At 47.1% G+C, this 22,885-nt stretch overlaps 1 protein-coding gene across 3 annotated transcripts in view; it reads right to left on the reverse strand.

The window, feature by feature from the left end:
* Window positions 1-4,879: 4,879 nt before the first annotated feature.
* The window catches only part of CBFA2T2 (CBFA2/RUNX1 partner transcriptional co-repressor 2), a 142,392-nt gene continuing 124,386 nt past the window's right edge, over window positions 4,880-22,885 (reverse strand). For 2 of the 3 annotated variants that reach the window (XM_043602570.1, XM_043602572.1), the window contains exons 9-11: window positions 18,338-18,406; window positions 14,863-15,053; window positions 4,880-9,735 (exon numbers count right to left, since the gene is read on the reverse strand). In XM_043602570.1, coding sequence (XP_043458505.1) covers window positions 9,436-9,735; window positions 14,863-15,053; window positions 18,338-18,406 — 560 coding nt within the window. In that variant the 3' untranslated portion in view covers window positions 4,880-9,435. The remainder of the gene's footprint in view (window positions 9,736-14,862; window positions 15,054-18,337; window positions 18,407-22,885) is intronic. The other variant, XM_043602571.1, reaches the window with a different exon arrangement.

Raw genomic sequence — 22,885 nt, forward strand, 5'->3', positions numbered from 1 at the left:
CAGGGGTGGTTGGGAAGGGAGAACGTGGCACACAAAGGGAGCAGAGGTGGAGCCATGGAGTGTAAGGGATTGGAGGTGAGGCAGGGGGCCCGACCAGAGGGAATTTGCACGATGGCCTGCAGGTAACAGGGCAGCCTGGAAGCCGTCAGGAATGTCCGGTGGCTGTGGGGGCTGTAGACCCGACGCTGGAGTTAGAGCTTACAGGGAGAACAAAGTTCTCGGCAGCCTGCAGGAGCACAGAGGAGGTTGCCAAGCCTTTATGTCGTGTTTACTTACCCCTTGAGAGCCCACCTTCATCTCCATCCGGTAGTCACCCTAACCCCCAGCTTGTGTTCACCATCACCTCTGGCCTAGAAGACTGTGGCAGCCTCTTCACTGGGCTTCCCATCTGCATCCCCCCCCCCCCCCCCGCCCCAAATCCATTCCATAAGAAACAAAGGGCTTTCAAAACATTGACATGGGGACCACACCCCTGTGGCTAAGACCCTTCAATGGCACCACACTGGCTTCAGCATCAAGATCAAGTTTGGTTACTTGAATTGGCATTCAAGACCCTTAGCAATCAGCCCCCTCTCCCACTCTGTGGAGCCTCCTCTCCCTAAAACACACACAAGCTGAGCTGGGCTATTTGTGACCTGTCACTCCCTCTTGGCCTCCCCCACACCCCTGCCCCTGTCCACCACAGAAATGCCGCCTTAGCCTTTAAGTAGCAGATCAAAGCCATCAGGTCTGGGTCATCTTCCCAGCCCTTGCCCTCAATGCCCTGCTCTTGGTGGCTCTTCATCTCATTTCAGCAGCCACTGGGCACCTGCTTTGTGGCAGGTGCTGGGGACGGTGAAATGCCCCGAGCTGGTGACAGCACCCAGGTCAAGGGCAGGCAGAGTACTGAAGCTGGGAGAGCTCCTGGGTCCTTCCACCAGCTGCCATCCCCGCCCTTCCACCCACTCCCTGCACCTGCCTCCTCACCTCTCCCACCTGTGCCAGTGACTCACCTGTACACATTCAAACCTGTCCTGGCGACTGGGCCAGTGCCAGGCCAGGTGTGGGAGAGACAGCAACAGTCTAAATGGCTGTCATTGCTCTCCAGCTCTCAGAGGGAAACACACCAAGTCCCCTTAACACAGCCTCTGATGCGTCAAAACAAAGGACCTGAGAATTAGGTGGGCCTTCAGGAAGACACACACGGATACACACACACACACACACACACTTTTCCAAAGCTCTACACCCAACATGGGGCTTGGACTCACTACCCCGAGATCAAGAATCGCATGCTCATGGAGCGCCTGGGTGGCGCAGTCGGTTAAGCATCTGACTTCAGCCAGGTCACGATCTCGCGGTCCGTGAGTTCGAGCCCCACGTCAGGCTCTGGGCTGATGGCTCAGAGCCTGGATCTTGCTTCTGATTCTGTGTCTCCCTCTCTCTCTGCCCCTCCCCCGTTCATGCTCTGTCTCTCTCTGTCCCAAAAATAAATAAACGTTGAAAAAAAAAAAAAAAAAAAAAAAAAAAAGAATCGCATGCTCTACCAACTGAGGCAGCCAGGTGCCCCCAGGAAGTTATTCTCAAAACAAGTACATATGTAAGACACCATGCTCCAGGCAGGATACTGGGGCAAAGATGGATCCTCTCAAGGAAATCACATAGTGGCAGAGGGAGAAGCAGGCTATGAGAGCAGCCTCTTTACCGAGGGTCCTGGGCACCAGGCCCTGTGCTGGGACAACTCCCGTATCATCACATTTCACCTCACAGCAACTCAATGGTGTGGGCATCATTAGCATGCCCAATTTAAAGAGAAAGAAGAAAGCTCAGCTAGCAACCACTTTGCTCCAAGTCATAGCCGGACTTACTCCCTGGCACCAGTAGCTGCTTGCTGTCAAGCACGAACAAGGCTGAGGGAGATCCCAGGCATCCTTTAGCAATGGAAGCCAGCGCATGGCTAGAGGACAGTGGCAGCTAGAACAAAGGAAGGAAGGAAGGAGGCCAAGGCTTGGGGTTGCAGGATGGCAGATGGGGCAGCAAGGAAGAGCCATGGGAGCACAGCGCAAGGTGGAGGGTTGACCTGGTGCGGGCTATTCAGGGCCCAGCCATCCGAAGGTAGGTGGTGGTGGGGTTGATTTACTCCCGAAACTCCCTAGGAGGCACCCAGATAATGTTAGCTGAACTCATGAGGCAGAAAGGCAGAAAAGTTTGCAAAGGAGAAAGGAAAAGTTGCTGGGGTGCGCACCGGAGAGGAATCTGGCTTGCGGGCTCGAGGCAACAGAGGGAGCAAGTCAGGCTCTTTCCACAAGAGGGCGCCCAGCACCAAGACAGTGAAGCTCTCTTGGGGAATGGGGGAGGGGTCGGTGGGTGGTTTGTTGTGGGTTCCCCGAAACCCTCTTGGGAGGGAGGACAGCTGAGGAGAGGATAAACCCAACTCGGGACCCTAAAAACCCAGCAGTAAGAAACCAGCACTGACAGGCAAGAGGAGTTCAGATCGATGCAATTTGCTCATACTGAGGTCGAATCATCTCAGGCCAATTATTTCCCTTTTCATGCTGAGAAACAAGTCAGTAGGCTCCTTGACTCCACGCTTGGTAAAATTTGAAAGGGCTCCTCCACTCGACACGTTCCGGAAGGAACAACTTTTTCCTGTTTTCCATCTCCTTGTCTATGCTTCACCCGCTTTCAGATTCATCTACTATGCTGTCCGGTAGTGCAGGGTATTTACTCTGCAGAGTAGTCCTCTCCAGAATTTGATTTTCACATCTGCCTGTTATTTAGTCTCTTAGTTTGAGCTCACTTTTTTCCAGCACCATCTTTAGAGATTTCATAGTTACATTCTGTATCTGGTACTATTATCTGAAGTTCCTGGGGTCTAAATCAATTGTTTACTCTTCTTGCTGACTCTTGCTCATAGTGGCTCATTTCCTCGGATGTTCAGTAATTTTTTTGGACACTTTATAATTGGTTGCTATATTATGATTTATATTTTTGATAGTTTTTTTCTCTAGAGGATTTTCATTTTTGCTTCTGTCAGACACCAGGAGATACCTGCAAGCTTAGAATTATCTTAATTCCTCAGCCCAGAAGTGCTTTGGCCTCAGGAGTATGAAAATCTGAACCTCAGCCCCAGGAGAGAGCAGACATGAGGAGTCTCTAGATTCTCATCTTTCAGACGGGCAGAGAGTTCTGCATAGTTCCCTTTGCAGATTTTTCCCTGCTTGCCTTTTCACTGAGGTCAAAGCCAGAGTGACCTGGGTGTACAGATTGGCCCCAGATCTGCTTCTGCATTTTGTAGAGGCTCAAAGCCCTTCAGAGCCTCACACTGCCCCTAGAAGCAATTAACCTCTCAGACTCCACCTTCTTGAAATTTCTCCTGACCCAAGGCAGTACAGGTTTCCTCTTTTGTGTTCAACTACCTCTGTGGTTTTGGTTTGCTGTACTCTTCTAATTTTTTGTCCTGGCCCTTGGGGATTCCCTAGACTTCCTTATCTGTGACCTCAGCAATGCAGCTAAAAGTCCATTCATTGGAATTTATCCAGCATCTGGGTTTTTTTTTTTTTTTATGATAACGGCAATTTCTTAGACTATTTCTATAGCCAATAGTTATTTTACTGTACTATCACTGGAGTCCCGAGGGTCTCTTTTTCAGAGCTAAGGCAGGCTGTGGATTGCTGACTTGTCTACCAAATGTGCTTTTGTGCGAGGCTGGCAGTCACAAGGCTGAGATCCTGTTATTGTTCTAGGTGCCGGATTGCAGCGCTGGGCAGCTGCCAAGAGACTGGCAGTTGGCACCATCTGCGTGAAAGATCACGCAAGGCCGCCACCTTGTCTTCTGGTGCCATGGCCACGGCCCGGCCCTTTCCCCTACCCCAAGATCACTCCCTTTGGTTTTTGAGGGCCTGTGAAGCTGCTGGTGTCAAGTCTCTTCGGGCAAGGCCGCTTCGAAGTAGGTCTAGGGCAGAGGCCAGAGATGGGTATTCGGGCCACAGGAGGGAGGACGGGGCCAGGGCCCTGGGAAGTGAGGCCTTGGGTCACTAGCCAGGAAACTAGACTGACAGCCTAAGACTCCATACATACAGGTGTGCACGGGTGTGCCTGCACCAATCTGGGTCACGTCACGGCTGGTTAGACCACCTCAGAGCCGTGGAAAGTATTACACACGGCCTGCTTGGGGGCACCACAAGCTGGTGGGCTTTCAGGAAAGCAGTCGGAACGTATTCTCCACGGGTGCAAGAAATGGTCAGTTTTAGAACTCCCACTTTGGAAAATTATCCCAAAGAAATAAAGCAGGCAGGGGAAGATGTTCACTTCAGTATGTTGGACAGGGAAACCTTGAAGGCGATCCAATAACCTGACAGGAGGCGAAGAGTCCATGAAAGTATAACCCCAATTAAATCCTACAACCACTGAGCAAGGGAGCATGAAGGAAACCGTGAACTCACGTGATTTAACATCCGTGTAAGAACAGGAATGAATATTCACAAGTCCTGGTATGTGAAAACTTTCTAAGGAACTACGTGAGAGCTGTTAGAAAAAAGTAGCTCCGAGGCCACTCCCCTATTTTTCACCTTCGGTCCCAAAAGCTCACTCCCCAGTGAAGAACCGGGAGTGTCTGTAAGCTGTCGCTGCCCCCTGCTGGGGGCCCAGAGCCAGCAGCCAGCCTGGCTGGGCCCGGGGCCAGGCCCCTCTGCTGGCCGCCCAGAGGTGTAGCAGCTGGAACCGTCTCCTCAGCAGTACCTCCGGCTTTCACTCCCTGGGGTGCTCTTTAGGCCACCGCGGAACCACTGGAGACCCCCGCCCCACAAAGGGGGGAGCGTCTGTGGAAGCCTGCGGGAAGGATGTCTTCCAGTGGATATACCACCTGCCCTCCCAGTCCCCTTCCAGCCCGAGTCAGAAAAGGAATATAGCCTTTTTATTGACTACTTTAAGTAGAACAAACTAAATACATATTTAACAGTTTTGGTTCATTTATACAGTACATTAAATAAGTTATGCACAGAGTTAAGGAACAAAAATCGCTATCAGAGTAAAATGACAAAGCACAGAAAAACCAGACTACCGCATCCTGTGGGTGGTTTCACATTCATCATCCCCCTTTAAAATCCACGCTCGGAGGCATACTTTTTTATTTACATTATTGGCTTTCTTTTATGGATGGAGCTTTTGTAGCCTCATCAGGAACTTGGAAAGCCGTGAAAGTAGACCAAAGGCCGCTGAGCCAAATAGCACTTTCAATCATTCACCTATGCTTCTCTCCGCCAACTCCAATGCAGGGACGGGGCTGCCTCCGCCAGCCACCAGCCGCACATGCCCTATTTGGTATAAGCATCGACGCGTGTACACTGGGCAGCTGTGGGCCTGACCGGATGGGGTCTGCAGGGAAGTGCCATTTCTGGGGCTGTGGAGCGGAAGGGGGATGCAAGGTCCACCCTCAGGTCTCCCAACCTTCTCCTGGCTCACGATGGAAAAGGTCACCTGCACCATCATCTTTGGAAATGAGCGTGTCAATGCATGTGGGCAAAGAGGCAGGTAGTCAATGTTTTGGTTTCATAAGAACTAGACACTTAGAGAGCCAGAAAGGCCCTATTCATAGCTCGCCCAGCTCCCCCTCCCCAACCCAGACAAGACTCCTCCCGGACACCTGGCCGGCTGGCCCATGCTGGAACAGTCCAGGTCCCTGTGGCTTTTCTTACATTTGGTTCAAACATGCCACCACCCAGTTCTCTGTAAATAGCTTCAAAACAAAACAAAAGAACCTAAGTTGGCTTGGTCTACTGACCTGGTTCTGACACCAGTTCTGAAGAAAGCTTCGAAGATGTGTTCTAAATGATTCATTCAATCCACAATCCCTTCTACAGTTTCCAGGACAAATGGCTACCTGGTCATTATTTCGTTCTGAAGAACTCACTACCACACAATTCCAATAGTGTTGCTGAACCTCCAACTCCACTTGCTGAGATAGCTTCTGGAACTATCCAGAATAAGGTCTACACCCTTTCAAGCAGGTGACAGCCCTGGGGATCAATCTGACTTTGGAACAAGGCCATAGAGAGTAAAGTGTAGATTTTCTGTCTAGAAGCTGAAGATGTTCATGTTGACCCCAAGAAGTGAGGAGTTCCTGGTGGACTAGCAGGCCCAGATGGGCAAAGGATGTCCACACTGCAGCCAACATGACACCGATCGGTGCTGAGTAGATGCGTCTGGTTTCCAGACTTCGATTCGCTGAGACATGTAGGACTCAGCACTGTCCAAGATCCACTCGCTCTGTGACCTCAGGGTCACATGCCTGTGCCTGAGCACGTGCTAGAGGCCCACCCTGGAGCTGCAGGGACCCTCCAAAGCGGAAGTCCCATTCACGCTCACAATTCCTAGGGTAGGCTGCCTACTCCTGAGCAGGTGGAATTAGCCAACTTCTTCTTGAGTCCATTTTCACCACTGGGCGGAGTCAGACATGGTGCAGGTGGTGGGGACCCAAAGGGCGACTGAGGGTGGGTGTGAAGATTCAGCCCTCAATCATCCCTCCGAACATTTAAAGGTGGCTCCCAGTTTGGCCACCCTGGCCTTCCCTGGTTCCTGCAAGCACTTCTCGCAAGCAGAGGACAGTGAAGTCCCGTCACTTCTCAGTGTCCCTCAGTGGGCGATGCTGAACACTGGCCTCATCCTCCAGATGTGCTCTGATGGGTGGGTAGGCATATGTCACATTTGCTTTTCATTTCTACGATAATATTGAAGAGCCCGGGACCGCCCCGACACCTCCAGTACCACCACTCCCATCCCCTCTGTCTTTTCTCTCTCCCCCCAAATATTAACTATGAAGATTGGTCCTCTAAGTAGCTTGACTGTATCAAGTTATTTTAAGCCTAACTAGATGAAAGCGGGAAGCCTGAACTTGTACTCCAAACCTGGTGGCTGGGATGGTGAGCAGACACTGGAGACCAAGTAGGGAAGCTGGACTCAGTCACCCTTGCCCCTTCCACCCCCTCCCTGCCCACCCCAAGGCAGTGCCCCTCCTTCTCCCAACCAGACAGCAGAATTTCAGAGGAGGGAGCTGAAGAAAGGGATTCTTTACACCTAAACAGGAAGTCTTGGACAGATGCCCTACCAACCTAGATGTGAAAGTGACCAAAATGAACAGCAAAAGGTCTGAGAACTGAACTACAGTGTGGAATACTACCCAGGTTTTCAGCTTGGCCTCTGGGCAGCGGGTGAGCAAAGCGGTCTAGAACAGCACCACAGTAACTCTGCCAACACAGCTGTCAGTAGAACCACAGCCCACGACAGCCACCTAGGACCCGCACACTAAACTAAAACCATAGCTACAGAAATGGACGGTGGGTCCTGCTTTTGGCTCTTTATTCCAACCAGGAAAAACCTGGGCTACCCTGGCTGGTCCTGTGGCCAACTGAAGACTTAAAGAACCTGTCCAGGTGTACATCTTGTCAATGAAAAGGCAGTGACCTGGGGACAGACCCAATGGGTACCACGGGATACTCTCTTGCTCTGATTCATAGGCTCTATGACTTCCTCATGGGATACCCCATGTCTCAAGTAAATGTAGGCAAGTCCTTCCCGGAGCACTAATTTCATTCTTGTTGGTCCCAATGCCCCACCAACAGCTGCAGTTTAAGGAATTCCAGTTTAATGGATAACATTATTCTGTTATTCATTCTCTGGGAAGATCTTACTTTACTTTATGCACTGGAAATCCAGGTATTTTAAAGGTGCCTGGTACTGAGTTCCTTTGCAAGATACAGAATCTTTAGGTAAATTAGGGACTTAGAAGTTCTCGCAGTAAGATACCCCTGTACGTGAGGACAACGCTACTACGCTAATCCCTTTTCCTTGATGAGACAGAGCTTTTATTTCCCTCTGGTCAGCGCACAGAAGGTAGCTATCTAAAGCTGGGCTTTCACGGGCCAGGAGCAGGCCCAACCAACTCACCCCAACAGATTCCTTGGGGCAAGAGGGTGCTGGAGGCTTGGAGGGGGAGAGTGGGAGAGTCAGGGTCCTTGTGCTCCCAACAAAACACAAATGGCAGGGAAGAATGTGTGTGGCAGTTCCTGATATTTTAAAAGAGGTATAGGTGATGTCACCTTTGGAGAGCCAGGTAAGAATCTAGAAAACTTCCTGATGATGGGAAGGAAAATTGGTGAGCCTCTCTCAAAATGGTTGTCACATTTCACAGAACTTTTCTTAGCTCAGAGAGGGAAGGTATCAAATAGACACCATAAAGGAAACCGAGACTGTATGCCTGATAATAAACTGACATCATATGTACTATGGACGAGGTTTGAAGAATTCTTTCAGGTCCAGGAAGGCTGCTGAGATGTGAGCAGGCCTTGACTGCTGAGGCAGGTCCTAGCCACAACACATCACATCCTATGGGACAACCATAGCTTAACAGGGGCCAAAGAGAGACCATGAGAAGATCCACACAGTGATCTGGACGTGCGCGGTCTGAGATAAAAGGGACACAGAACAAGACGACTGTGCAAACAGCCAAGCGGTGACAAAAGGTTCTGCATTTCCAATAGATAATCCATTCAATGGTTTGACGATACTAGTTTGGCCAACATGCTCAGAGAGAACAGACTATCCACAGTTGAGTCTTTCTCCCTCAGACCAATCCATGCGCTGGAAACTATTTCTGCATAAGCAAAATCAGGTAAGAGAGAAAAAAAATGGTCCCAAACTAAAGTAGCAAGCCAGGTTGGAAAATCTTGTCCAAAATGATCTGTGATGCTTGGAGGAAGTTTTATTTGTTTTTCACTATTACGGGTGCTTTTAGTGAAATGGTGACTTATTTCCTGTGATTTCTGATACTCTTAACAAGTCTGAACAGCAGGGTCGAAGAGAGGGTCCTGAGTGCTGCTTCTGCCTGCCCATGTCCGGGGGCGGGGGCTAGTCAGTGGCATCTGCTGAGGGTGGAAATGGGGCTAAAGGAGCTGTTCCAGGGCAAGAGGGGCCACCCCCGTCGGAGGGAATCTCCTCCACGGCCTGCTGTCAGCTTCCAGGCCTCTGCCGCAGGAGGACGGTGGAGTAGGCGGCAGTGTGTGGGGCGAGCCCCCTCCAGCCCGACCGGGCACCTCTGACGGGTCTGCTGCCTGGAGAGGCAGGGAGGGGAGCTGGTGGTCTATACTGAGAAGGGGATGGCCACGCCAGTTTCAGCTGGAACGGGAACAAACCTGGAAGCCAAGGAAGGAGGAGCGGCTCTGGCTAGCTGCCTGTGTGCAGAGAGAGTGGCACACTAGCTCCCCCAAGGACACAGACAGGAAACTGGGGCCAGTGTCCGGAGGGGCTGTGGAGCAGTGTTGGCTGGCCTTGCACTCTTCCTGCCTCCACTTCACTCCGTGCTGATGACCCAACAGCTAACTGCACTGGTTCAAACAGCCGGGCCCCCTGTGCCATGGTTTGCCGTGCTGTGAGGTCATCAGAGGGAAGTGAGTCTGGGGCTCAGAGTCCGTTGGTGTCGATGGCTGTCACAGAGGCAGGTGTTGAGGAGCGTGAGGTGGTGGCCGAGGTCTTGTCCAGAGCCGGGCTCGGCACGCTGCAGTCGGTGGACCTGGCCGAGGAGCCCCTCCCTCCAGGAAGCAGTGGCCGGCTCTGGCTGTGGGGACTCTGGCCGTGCAGGTTCTGGCCACAGAGGCGGTGGTGCCGCTCCCAGTCCTTGTGCTGGCAGAAAGAGCCGCAGTATCGTGCGATGTTGCAGCCGCTGCAGGTCTCGCTGGCCTTGCGGCCACAGTTCCAGCAGTTCTGCAAGACACGGGCTCGGGTTAGTTGCTTGGATCTCGCGGGGCAGGCTTATCATCACTTGTCACCTGTGCTACATGGGGAGAGCGCGGCATTTGGAGCTACGTGTACCTGTGCTTGTCCCGCCTCTACTGCGGTTTGCTCGTGCGTGGGAAACACACACTCCTCTCTGAATCTCCTTCATCTGTGAGGAAAACCACCTACCACAGGCCGGAGGGACAGCAAGACGAAGGGTGACAGGGGAGGGCAGGTGGGAGGTCTCACACCGCCCACCAAAGGTACCTACTCATTGTTTTGAGTCCCATTTAATCCTCAGCGACCAAACCAAACTCTGTCCTGGGGTCCCCGATACCATGCATGCAGATGTGTGTTTAGGTAATGTTTCTTCTCTCGCTCCTCCCAACAGAGGAATGATCTTGGGTGTTTCCACCACCAACACCTGATCCTTTCAAGAAAAGTCCCCTGTCAGGGGACCAGGATGGGCGTGTAAGAGTGGGTAGTTGTGCTACTTCCTCTGTGCCTGTTCTCCGTCAGGGATCTGTCGTGTCAGGGGTGGGCTGGGAGTCACGGGACTGCTTCTGGCTCGTTTAAGGGAGCCCTGCAACTCCTCAGAACTCAGCGGCCCGGAAGGTTCCTTGCCACTCCTTCCACTTGCCGGAGAAGGGGCAGGTATTGCTGGGGCTTAGCAGAGATGCATGGGGGTAGGGGTGAGGAAGGGAGAACACCAACCAAGAGAGCACTAATTCCGCCAGAAGGGATGAGCCACGCTGAGACCTGGTTAGTGCTATAAAGAGCAGTCGTGAAAGGCGCCGAACAGTTGTTGAACAGACAGCGTTGGGCTTCCCCCAGTCAGCTAAGGCAAAGCAGCATCATGAAGAAAGCTGACACCAGTGCGACTCCTGGCACCTGCCCCTTGGAACTCTCTCTTCCCCTAGGCTCCCATGAGGACCCCACCAGTGAGCCTGCCCCTGACGCCTTCAGGACCCACCTACAAGAGAAAAATCCTCTGGCACTGGCCAGATGAAACTACCACGAGCAGGCAAGGCTTTGTCAGGTGTCACAAAGGACTTGAGCACCAGCTGGCCGGCACCCCCCCCCCCTCCACAGGTTCTCCAAAATGGCAGAGGCCGGAGGCCGGGCCTGACCACTCTGTAGTCTCCTCAGGGAAGAAAGACACTATCCCCAGTGAAATCTGACACTTGCTCAAGTATTAAACAACAGACACGTGCGTGGTGCCACCTAGCCCACCTTTTGCACTGTGCAGATGGGACACAGAGAGCCAGCAGGCAGGGACGTGCCTAAGGCTATGAAGTGATCACGTGTCTGTGTCAAGCCTGGAACCTGGACCTCCTGGCTCAGCCAGACTCAATGTACAAGCTTAGTTCTGAAGAGCTTACAAAGGATTGCAGACTCCCTTCAAACACAACTGGCTTGTCAGGAAATATACTCGGGACGGCCCAAACTTGCCCAGCACCAACAACAGAGGACCAGAATAGGTGACCGATGGCTTTCCCAGGTTACATTTACAGAACCTCAAGCAAACTACAGTTCTGGAGAATTTCATCCTTTTGAGCCCGGTAGGCTGGCCCCAAGTGATGCCGTGGCAGAACATTATCACTTGTGGGGAAGAAATCGGTTATTGCCCACGTGGGGCTGCTGTGGAAACACAGGCCAATGAGTCGGCCCCAGCCGAATGGGAGAGCCTCTACTAGTTCTGTCCAAGCCTGCAAGAGCATCTCAAACCGGGAAAGAATATTAAAAAAAAAAAAAAAAAAAATTTAATGTTTATTTTTGAGTGAGAGACACAATTCAAAGTAGGCTCCAGCTGAGCTGTCAGCACAGAGCCCGATGCGGGATTCAAACTCATGAAGGGTGAGATCATGACCTGAGCCGAAATCACTTAACCAACTGAGCCACCAGGCACTCCTGAAATGGGGAAAGAGTATTAAACCACTAGTTTATCATCTTGGCTGCCCTTATATATTTAAAATAGATTATTTCTGAATTTATGGGATACAATAAAACAAGGTAACTGGCCCCCACAGAGGCAGGATCAGAGAATGCAAGAGCAAGGTGGTTAGTGCCAGAGCAGCTGGAGTAAAAAGGATACTGTAGGTTCCCTTTTCCTGTGGCTTCTCCCCCCTGACAATCATGAGGCTTTTTGCCAAGATATAAGGTAAAACTGTATTATTGTACATGTAGTTGCCCTTCAGGTCGGCACTCCTCAATGCTGGAGGGACACATGTGGCAAACAGTCCTTTGTAGCGAGTGGGGAGACATTATAAACCTTGTGAGTTACTGGCCAAGTCAGAAAGGGGACTGCAGAATTTCCTTTGTTAAGCAAAGATCAGTCTATGCCATTATTACGGGTTCCCCTGCTATCTGGAAGTGGAGCCTTCCTCTGAAACCTTCTGTAAGCTGAAATGGTGGAAAGTGGAAAAGCAATTAGCATTAATTTACATGGAAAAATTTCCAGACCCAAAAAATAACTTCTCTTAGGCTTTTCCTTAGGACACATCTTGCTAATGGATGCACAAAATAGAGATAAAGCACAGATGCTCACAAACCCAGTTCAAAGCTCTCACAGCTGGATTGCTGAGGGTGTAGTTCCCAAGGAAGGAGCTTGGCAGGGCCACTCTTGCTGCTCAGGGCGTGTGCTGCTTCTAGAACAGCTCACTGCGTAACAAATGCTGAACGCTATTTTTGCTTTTTGCCTTTTCTCATAAAAGTGAAAATCCTCCTCAGACTTCTTTTGGCAAGTGAAAACAGGTACTATCGTACATCTTTTGTAAAAGCAAAGGCGTAACGTGAACTTTCAAAAAGCAAGGGATACCTGTACTCTAAGTGTGGCCTGGGGACCCACCTGTACCAGAATGACCTGAGGCTTATCAAAATCCCTGGGATCCTTCCCAGGCCTTCCTGACCTTATTGCAAACCTGGCCCAAAGGAGAAACGACTACCCATCTTACAGTCAATAGCTAGCTCATTAGGTTTGCAAGGAAATCCAGGCTGAGGACAGAAGTTGTCTTTTGGCAGAGATGAGGACACATCTTACTGCATCCCTGTGCCCGAGAGCAGACTCTTAGGGTCTGGCCTCAGAGGACGCAGCTGTTCCGTAAAAGCAGGAGCTGCCACAGCTTATACCTGTGTTTTTACACCATAACAAAATCCTTTCTGTCTACACAGTGCATTACAATTTAAAAACACTTGCACAGTCACAATTTTGATCTCATTATATTTTGTAAAAACTATGAGACCAGCAGGCCAGGAGCTGCTACAACACTCATTATACAGAGAAGGAAACTGAGTCCTTAAGGTACGGTACACTGCCAGTATGAGGGGGGAGTGGGACTAGAACTCAGGACTCTTAACCTCCATTATACCCCACCACTTCTGAGAGAATGAACAAGAATCCCAGAGATGCCTGCTGGACTTCAAGTAGAATTTTCTGGATGGGATAAAGGGAATTCAGCCCATCTGGACCGATGCAAACTAACACACAGCTTAGGTCCCGCTAACACTCCCCTGCTTTGGAAAGTTGCCTGGGATGGATGCTGGTGCATGCCTCACCTGCAGGCCTCTTTGTGCACTGTTGAAAATTACAGGTCCCAACACCCCAAATGCTATAAATGGAGAGCTGAGATTTAAACCATGCAGTCTAGATCCAGAATTCATGCTCTTAGCCAAAATGTTACACTCCTTTTTTTGGAGGCAGACACAGTTAAGGGTAAACACAGATATAAAAGCAGGTAAATATGAACAGATAATGATATTGATAATAGACAGCTACAGATACAGAAGTAAATACCACAGAGATATCCCTGCTCAAAAACAATTCTAAAGAAAAAGCTGCCAGGGAGAAAGGCAAGAAGAGGGTTAAAGGAATCATTTTCTTACAATTCAGTGCACTTGTTAGGGTGCTACAACAAGGAATTTTCCAACATCCTCTGTGATAGCCACGTAATGCCTAGGCACGTTCACCCTTACACAGCCATGCCTGGCACTGCTACGCTGATGGGGATCACTTACGTGGGATGAGGTAATGTTTCTCCAGTTTAAAAAATTTTTTAAATGTTTGTTTATTTTTGACAGAGAGAGAGAGAGAGAGAGAGAGAGAGAGAGAGAGAGCGAGCACGAGCAGGGGAGGGGCAGAGAGAGAGGGAGACACAGAATCCGAAGCAGGCTCCAGGCTCTGACCTGTTAGCACAGAGCCCAACGGGGGGCTTGAACTCACAGACCGCGAGATCATGACCTGGGCTGAAGTCGGACGCTCAACTGACTGAGCCACACAGGTGCCCCTGTTTCTCTAGTTTAAAAAACAACACAACAACAACAAAACCCCACCCAGTTCTTTATGTCTCAGTTGGTAGATGGATCTGCCTACTTAAAGAAACAGGTTTGTTTCAGGACTTAAAGTTTATCCCAAAGCTGAAAGATGACAGAAATGAAAGTTACAGAACTTTACATTCCAAAGGACTGTTAGGATGTTTGTGTCATATGCTTTTTTCTTTCCAGTTTGTTTACTTTTGTCATCACTGCAGTACAAGAGTATCCTGTACACAAACATCACTGAGTCCTGGCTTGGGGTCTTGAAGAGGTGGGCACATCTGCCCAATCTGTCACTTTATCCATAAAAGAACTATCTTCTTTATAAACAGACCAAATGCTAGAGGGCCCCACGTCTCCTTACCCCCGCACCCTGGCTTTAGCACTGTGGGATTATGACAGTTAAATCCTCCTAAGCTCCCATTTCCTTTTGGGAAAATCGGAACCCAACAATACCTACCTTACAGGGTCATAGTGAGGATTAAAAAGGCAACATACATGCTTAACTCTGTGTCTCTGGCACACGGTGAGCCCACTAGTCAATGGTAGTCACCATAATCATGCAATTCCACAAACTCTGTCTTTAGGCTGAGTTTCCAACATTTAAACTGACAAAATGAGCCGATTTGTTTAAGAATATAATAATTAAGAAAAAAATTCTTCTGGTACTAGATAAAAATTACACTTGTCTAGTTCAAGAGCACTGTTGTGTCTTACTGCCTAGCACTTGAGAAAACTGTGAGCTTGGTCACTGCAGCTGCCCCAGCCCCAGTCCCCAGTCCCCAGGGCTAGCAGAACTCTGACCTCTGTTGACTCTTCTTGCTCATTTATGACGAGGAAGGCGTCCTCTGCGGCCTGCCGTTTGACGTCCGCTATGGTTTGCTCCATCCGAGCTCTCTCTGTTGCAATCACTTCAAAGGCTTTTTGCTCTGCCTCAGCAACGGCTTTCTGTACTTCTGACATGGCCTGAATTTTCACCTTATTCACAGCTTCTTCTAGAAGAAAGTGACAGTAAAATTAACTGGCCGAGAAATCTTTCCCCTCCCACTCCCTATCGCTTGCAAGAAGAGACAGAGCTGAAACGAGAGGACTTTTCCAAGATTACAGAGGGTGTAACCTACGACATACTCTTTCACTTTTATTCTTACACTCACTTGCCTGTTCGTGTATTCATTTGTTGGGTGTGTAGATGGAAGTAGGCACTGTGCCATGGGTTGGGGATACCTAGAGGACTAAGATGGGCCCCATATTCTCCTAACTGTGATCAAGTAGAAAAGTGGTCAGCTCTACAAGTGGCAGGGGAGGATCAAGAAAACGTGTCCTGGTTGAGACGGTAAGTGGAAATGAATTTTTGGACAAGTCTCACATCCTATGCTAAAGACTTTGGCCCTTTTTCTACAGAAAACTTGAACTCCTGAAGGGTTCTATGCAAAGAGAAAAGACTAGAGGCAGAGACAGCCTGGGAGAGGCTGGGGCAGTAGACATTCAGCTGACAGAAGAGACTGAATTTAGGCGGGAGCAAGTGGCACAGAGGAAGGGATGGGGCAGAATGAGGCAGGTGGCAGCTATGGGTCTGGAGGTGAAGTTGAAGGTGGAGAACGCTAGTGCTATGAAATGCAACGGAGAGTAAGCAAAATGCCAGGTGGAGGCTAGTGAGAAGACTGAAGTGCTCTGGGACGTCCAGACACAAATGTCCAGGAGGCAGTTAGGGTCAGAAGACTGAACTTGGCAGAGAAGCGCAGGCTGAAGATACAGATTTGGGCACGCCAGGAGCCTGGGTTTCCAAAGCCCAGTCCAGTCACCATCGCCTCACTTGGTTCCTGATCACTTCTTCCCATCACTGCCATCCTGCTTGGTCTCCACAGAACGGACACTCCAAATGGCATACTCTTCGAGTTGAGCCTCATCTCTAAGTTCCCCAAGTGAATGACCTCCTTCCCAAGTCCACACAACTGGAAAACCCAGAAGCCTAAGGAAACTCCTTTACGGCTTGGTTCTTTCACATGGCCTAGGCTCAAAGAATCAAAGAATGTTCTAGGCTGCCATCCTAGGCTTCGATCTTATCACTCTAGCCTTAAGAAAAAAACCTGGGATGCCTGGGTGGATCAGTAGGTTAAGTGTCTGACTTCGGCTCAGGTCATGATCTCACGGTCTATGAGTTTGAGCCCTGTGTTGGGCTCTGTGCTGACAGCTCAGAGCCTGGAACCTGTTTTGGTTTCTGTGTCTCCCTCTCCTTTTCGCTCTCTGCCTCTCCCCCACTCGTGCATGCTTTCTCTCTTTTTCTCTCTCTGTCTCAAAATAAATAAATGTTAAAAAAAAAAAAAAGAAAAAAAAAGACATTTTTACTGCAAAGGACAAGGGACAATGCTGAACTGACTTGACACTGACCTCTGTGCTTCCTTTACTCCTGGTATCCAGACAGGTCCACTGTGGCCCACCACAGCTACCCATCATAAGCCTCTTCTTAGTTACCAGATATAGGTGTCTTAAGCCAACATAATAATGCCCTGAAGTACCTTTTTTCCTTTCAGGTTAAGGACAATCAATAAGAGTCAGTGTTTGAATAACTACCTTGCTAAAGTCATCTAAGGTCACAGATGACACCACAGCAGAACTCAAATCTAGCTGGTTCAACACCAAATTTTGGCTCTTAACCATAGTTAACCCAACGTTATCTCGCAGGCAGGAAATCACTAGTTATCGAGATCTTGTACATGGTAATCTTTCTACCTTAACAACTACTCTCTTCATTTCCCATAATTCTATCCTACTTCTTGATGATATACATTTCCCTGTTTCCAACTGCAAAGATTTTCCAAGTTCCTAGGTAGTTTTGCAAATTATTTTTAATGGCAAAATAAATTTTGATAACATGCTTTTGAAAGGAAGAATTCAAAAGCATGAAACAGGAATGATTTTAAGAATTTGCATGCACTGGGGTGCCTGGCTCAGGCAGTAGAGCATGCAACTCTTGATCTCAGGGTTGTGAATTCAAGCCCCATACTTACAAATAAAATCTTTAAAGTGCAAGCAAGGGAGAGGGGCAGAGGAAAAGAGAATCTTAGGCAGGTTCCACATTCAGCATGGAGCCTGATGTGGAGGGCTTGATTCCATGACACCCTGGGATCACGACCTGAGCCAAAATCAAGAGCCGAACACTCAACCGACCTTGCCACCCAGGTGCCCCCATCTTGTACCTTCCTGATTGCCAGTAAGAACAATAATCTATAGTATGTCTATTCTTATTTTCCACAATTTGTTCCTATCTTTTGTCTGTTTGTTTATTATGGTCTTGATGCTTCTAGAAGAGTCTTGTGAAGGTCAGGTATTAACTTTTGTAGAAGTAAATTTTATCTGGGGCACCTGGATGGCTTAGTAGGTTAAGCGTCTGACATTGGCTCAGTTTGTGATCTCGCATTTTGTGGGTTCGTGCACTGCGTCAGACTCTGGGCTGAGAGGTCAGAGCCTGGAGACTGCTTCAGATTCTGTGTCTCCCTCTCTCTCTCTCAAAAATAAATAAACATAAAAAGAAAATCCTCAATTAAAAAAATGGTACTGGAAAAGGGAGGCTAGAAGGAAAAGGCGGCTCGGGGCACCTGGGTGGCTCAGTTGAACATCCGACTCTTGCTTTTGGCTCAAGTAATGATCCTAGGGTTGTGGGATCGAGCCCCATGTTGGGCTCCACACTGAGCATGGAGCTTAAGATTCTCTTTCCCCCTCTCTGCCCCTTCTACACTCACATTAATTAACTAATTAATTAATTTTTTAAAAAGGAGAGGAAGGCTCCTATCTGGACAAGGGCAGGATTAGGGACATGGTGTTAACCGCCCCATCTTATCACAATAGGCAGACCTACCCTCCTCTAGTCTTCTAGAAAATAAGGCCCACCATTAACAGTCTTGACAAAGTTAGGGACAATGGAGGTGCAAGGAAAAGCAGGGGGCTGTTCCAAGACCAGAATGAACGAAATGTGGTAGTGCGTGGACATAGTGTGTGTAGATTTGAGTGAAAACAGGCAGAAATGAACTGAGCTATATGTTGAGAAATAAGGCATATAAACAGGGAAGGAAAAGTTGGTTACTTAATGCCTTAGGGTGGTGCAGAAGGGTGTGCAAAGGACTTGGACAGACTGTAGGGAGTCACTCCAAATTCTTGACCTGCAAAGTAACGTGAGAGGCAGTCCAGATGTATGGGAAAGCTGGGGAAGGAGAGGCGGGAGCCCCCAAATTTGTGCTCCCAAATTAGTGCATATGTGATCTAGAACCAGACAGACACGTACCAGTTTTTTTCCAAAACTCCACAGGTACATATCCTGTTCCTGGCCTACTGTTGAATTCTCGCTGAGAATCTACAGAAGAGATAAATAGCACAGGGTTAGAAGCTGTCTATAAACAACATGTTTTATTTTTATGAAAAATTTTAATGAAAAATAGCGCCTCTCACTCACCACATAGATTCGAAGATACATGTTCACTTAGTGCAAAACTTATTCTGATAAGGGATAAAATCAGATAGTAAAGTATACTTAATATTTAGTTGTAAAACACATACATGCATGCACGTGTGTGCGTGCCTCAAATAGTAACAGTATTCCAATTCAAAGGAGTAAGATTAAAAGTGACTTTCACTTCCTTCTCTTATCTATATGTTCTTATCTTTTCCCTATGAACATGTATGTATTTTTATGATACTCCCTAAAAAATAACTACAGATACTTATACATATGTATGTGTGCATATCATATCCAGTTTAACTTCCCATCATGCACAGGTCTCTCTCAGCGGCTCTGTAGATATGTCAGAGAATATGGCTTTTGTTTCTTGGCAACTCTGAATTTTTACATGTGATTTAAGGCAGTTTCCTTCAAAGTTTCTTAAAATGCTTACAAACAAATAAAAAGCAAGTAGTAAAGAAAATATTCTGATCTGGAACAGTGCATTTCAAATGTAGCCCAAGGAGGCGACCTACAGGGTTGCTGTGAAGGACGTAAGGGTGGAGGGTGACTTATATATATGTATATATATTTTTTTATTGTGATTTTTAAGATATAGTGTTTTATAAGAAGTGGTTCCACGGAGTTAAAAAAATTTTTTTAAGGAGTCAATCCCAGAAGACTTCTCCATTTCCTTATGTTTTACTGAGGCTAATATACAATTTTCTGCTTTGAATACGCACCAAACCATGATGCAAAGAGGAATCAGGGGACCAGTCAGTTGACAGGGGAGGGTAGCCCGGCATGAAATGTTTGCCAAAGGACCTTTCTAAAACGGTTAGTCCTCATGGGAAAGTCTAGGAACTGGCTGTGAGGCAGGAAACTCCCTGGGGTGGGGAAAGGATCTCTCCCATTCCAGGGGCTATCAGCACAAAGAACCTACATCTATATCTCCTACAGAGATAGGAGGGGATAGGGAGGCTTTTTCTAAATCGTGTAAAATACAAATAAAATTACCATTTTCAATATAATTCAGAGACATCCAGTACAATCTTTTAAGTTTATTTATTTTGAGAGAGGGAGAGAGCACAAGAGCGCACACTGGGAGAGAGGGAGAGACAGAATCTCAAGCAGGCTCTAGTGCTGTCAGCACAGAGCCCGATTTGGGGCTCAATCCCACCAACCACGAGATCATGACCTGAGCTGAAACCAAGAGTCGGACGCTTAACCAACTGAGCCACCCGGGTGCCCCATAGTATTTTCACAATGTTGTGTAACCATCCTCACTATCTAGTTTCAGAACATTTCTATCACCACAAGAAGCAATCCCATAAGTTTAAAATATTGATAGGACTAATAGTTTTTTGTGACACTGAGGTCTCTAGAAGAGCTACCAGCACTGTCAATAAAATACAAATGGAAGGGCTCTCTTCAACACAGGTGAGGTGCCTGTTTCATGCAGCCATTTGTCACATACCTAGAAACTCAAGGATGAGATTCATGAAATAAATACAGGGAAAAATCTAGGATCAGAAGAATCAAAGTGGCACAAGCTAGAGAAGGCAGTGGGTCATTTTCAACAGAATCTTCAATAAGGAAAATCAGTGAGTAAAAAGGTCTGAGTATATAGACAAGCTGTCGTTGGTATTAAATAACAGAAGAAACACTTGTTTACTTGTGGGGCTATGGGGGAAGTCTTGACCAACCAAAAGAAAAGCCACTTCACTTCAGTTAGCAATATGCCTTGGTCATATCCTTTATATCTGCCTGGTCCCAGCATTTTATTTCTCTAACAGATGAAAAAGGTGAGGTGCACTTGACCCTAAAGGAACTTCTCAGCTTACTCAGGACATAGCTGGAAACTAGGGACATTTTCATGACATTTCCAGAAGCCAGAGTAACTGTTTTTATATCTCTAACCCAGAAAGGAACAGAAATCAGTATTTTCAGCTGGTTCACTAAAAAAACTAGAGTGTCAGAGGCACCTGGGTACCTCAGTCGCTTAAGTGTCTGACCCTTGATTTCAGCTCAGGTTATGATCTCACAGTTGGTGAGCCTGAGCCCCATGCTGGGCTCCATGCTGACAGCATGGAGCCTGCTTGAGATTCTTTCTCTATCCCTCCCCTACTCATGCTCTTTTTCTCTCTCTCTCTCAAAAAAAATAAATATGGGGGCGCCTGGGTGGCTCACTCTGTTAAGTGTCCGACTTCAGCTCAGGTCACGATCTCGCAGTCTGTGAGTTCGAGCCCTGCGTTGGGTTCTGTGCTGACAGCTCAGAGCCTGGAGACTGCTTTGAATTCTGTCTCTCTCTCTCTCTGACCCTCCCCTGCTCACACTCTGTCTCTCTCAGAAATAAATAAACATTAAAAATTAAGAAAATAATAACAAAACAAACATAAAAAATAAAAACCTCTATAGTCTCAAAGGCTATTGTAATCAAAGGCCAGACAGATAATGCAAGTAAATTGGGTCAGAAATGGGCAACTAATGGTATTGTGGTCATGTAGGAGAATGCTCTAGTTCTAAATTTTTTTTCTTAATGTTCATTTATTTTTGAGAAAGACAGAGACAGAATGTGACTGGGTTAGGGGGAGAGAGAGAGGGAGACAGAATCTGAAGCAGGCTCCAGGCTCAGAGCTGTCATCACAGAGCCCAACGTGTGGCTCGAATTCATGAGCTGTGAGATCGTGACCTGAGCTGAAGTCGTACACTCAACCAAATGAGCCACCCAGGTGCCCCCAGAATGCTCTAGTTCTTAGAAGAAGTAGAACAAAACATTTAAGGCTAGTGTCATGAATATTTGGGGGAGATTGTACCTATCTGCCAATCTATAATGGGGTAAAGCAAATATGGCCAATGTGGAAAATGGCTTAGGTATAGGGCATATATATGAGTGCTTTTAACATTTTTGTGTTTGGGTAACTTCAAAATAAAAAACTGAGAAAAATGTTCTTTTAAGTATATGCATAGAAAATTCTGTATGAACGGACTAATTTGTTAATAAGTGAGCTTATGGGAGCAGGAGAGAAAAACTGGGTGGCGGCAGGATTTTCACAATTTATATGTTCCTGTATTGCTTGACTTTTATACAATGCAATCCATTAAAAAAACCTCATTTTAGATAATAAACAAAATATCCAAGAAAATGAAGTGGATCCAGCATTACCAGATATCAAAACACAACCTAATGCCATACTAATTAAAAGTTTGCTATTATATTGGGAAGTGGTATAACATAATGGCTAAGAGTGTGTGCCAGTTCCGGAATGCCAAACTTACAATCCTGACTTAACTATAATATGACCATTTTGGCCAACTTTTTAATTTATTTAAGCCTCAGTTTTGTCATCTGTAAAAGAATATAATAGTTCCTATATCTCAATAGGTAGTTTTGAAAATACACGTGACAGGTTTAGCATGGCTAGAACACAGTATAGAGCCCAGATAAACTATAACTGATAAGTGATATAGTCAGAAAGATTAATAAGGGGATGCTGAGGTGGCTCAGTTGGTTAAGTGTCTGACTCTTGATTTTGGCTCAGGTCATGATCTCACAATTTGAGTTTGAGCCCCTCGTCGGGCTCTGTGCTTACACTGCAGAGCGTGTTTGGGATTCTCTCTATCCACCTCTCCCCCTCTTGTACACACGGCTCTCTCTCTCTCAAATAAATTTTAAGAGAAAGATTAATGAAGAAAACAGACTGAAGTATTTAACAAAATGTAGCGTCAGATAATTACGTCATTTCAATATTTAAAGGATAGGCATCAGTTAATCGATAGGAAAATTTAAACAATTTGGGAAATTTTAAGTGAGCTAATTCCAAACACACAAACGTGCATATAACATAGATGAAATTTGTTGTACCTTGGATAGGGATCAAGGTCAAGTAACAAACTATAAAGGGAAATGATGAATTTGATTCCATAAATATTAGCTATCCTATCGATCAAAACAAACCAAGATGGGGTGGGGAGAAAACAAAAACAAAACCAAGATCAAATACAAGAATGCCTATATTCACAGCCCATTAATTTTATAGCTGAGAATATAGCCTATGAGAGAAATGCAAGATGTTTGAAAATCCTTACATATGAAAAATTGTAAATATTGGATTACACACTGAAAAACAAAAATAAAACAAGGAAACAATATGTAATGTTCAACAACAAAAACGGCATAAGGAAATTATGAGGTATATACATGTTAGAATACTGTATAGTCATTAAAATTATGTTTATAAAATCTTTAATGAAGTGAGAACATGCTTAATATGAACTTATGTTTTCAAGGAAATAATACAAAGTTGTAACAGGATTCTCAGATACATTTCAAAATTCTTCAGTGTGGGATGATGAGCCAATAAATTCTTCATAAGTTCCTGTATTTTCTACAAT

The sequence above is a fragment of the Prionailurus bengalensis genome, chromosome A3 (genome assembly GCF_016509475.1).
Source record: "Prionailurus bengalensis isolate Pbe53 chromosome A3, Fcat_Pben_1.1_paternal_pri, whole genome shotgun sequence".
Taxonomy (NCBI): Eukaryota; Metazoa; Chordata; class Mammalia; order Carnivora; family Felidae; genus Prionailurus; species Prionailurus bengalensis.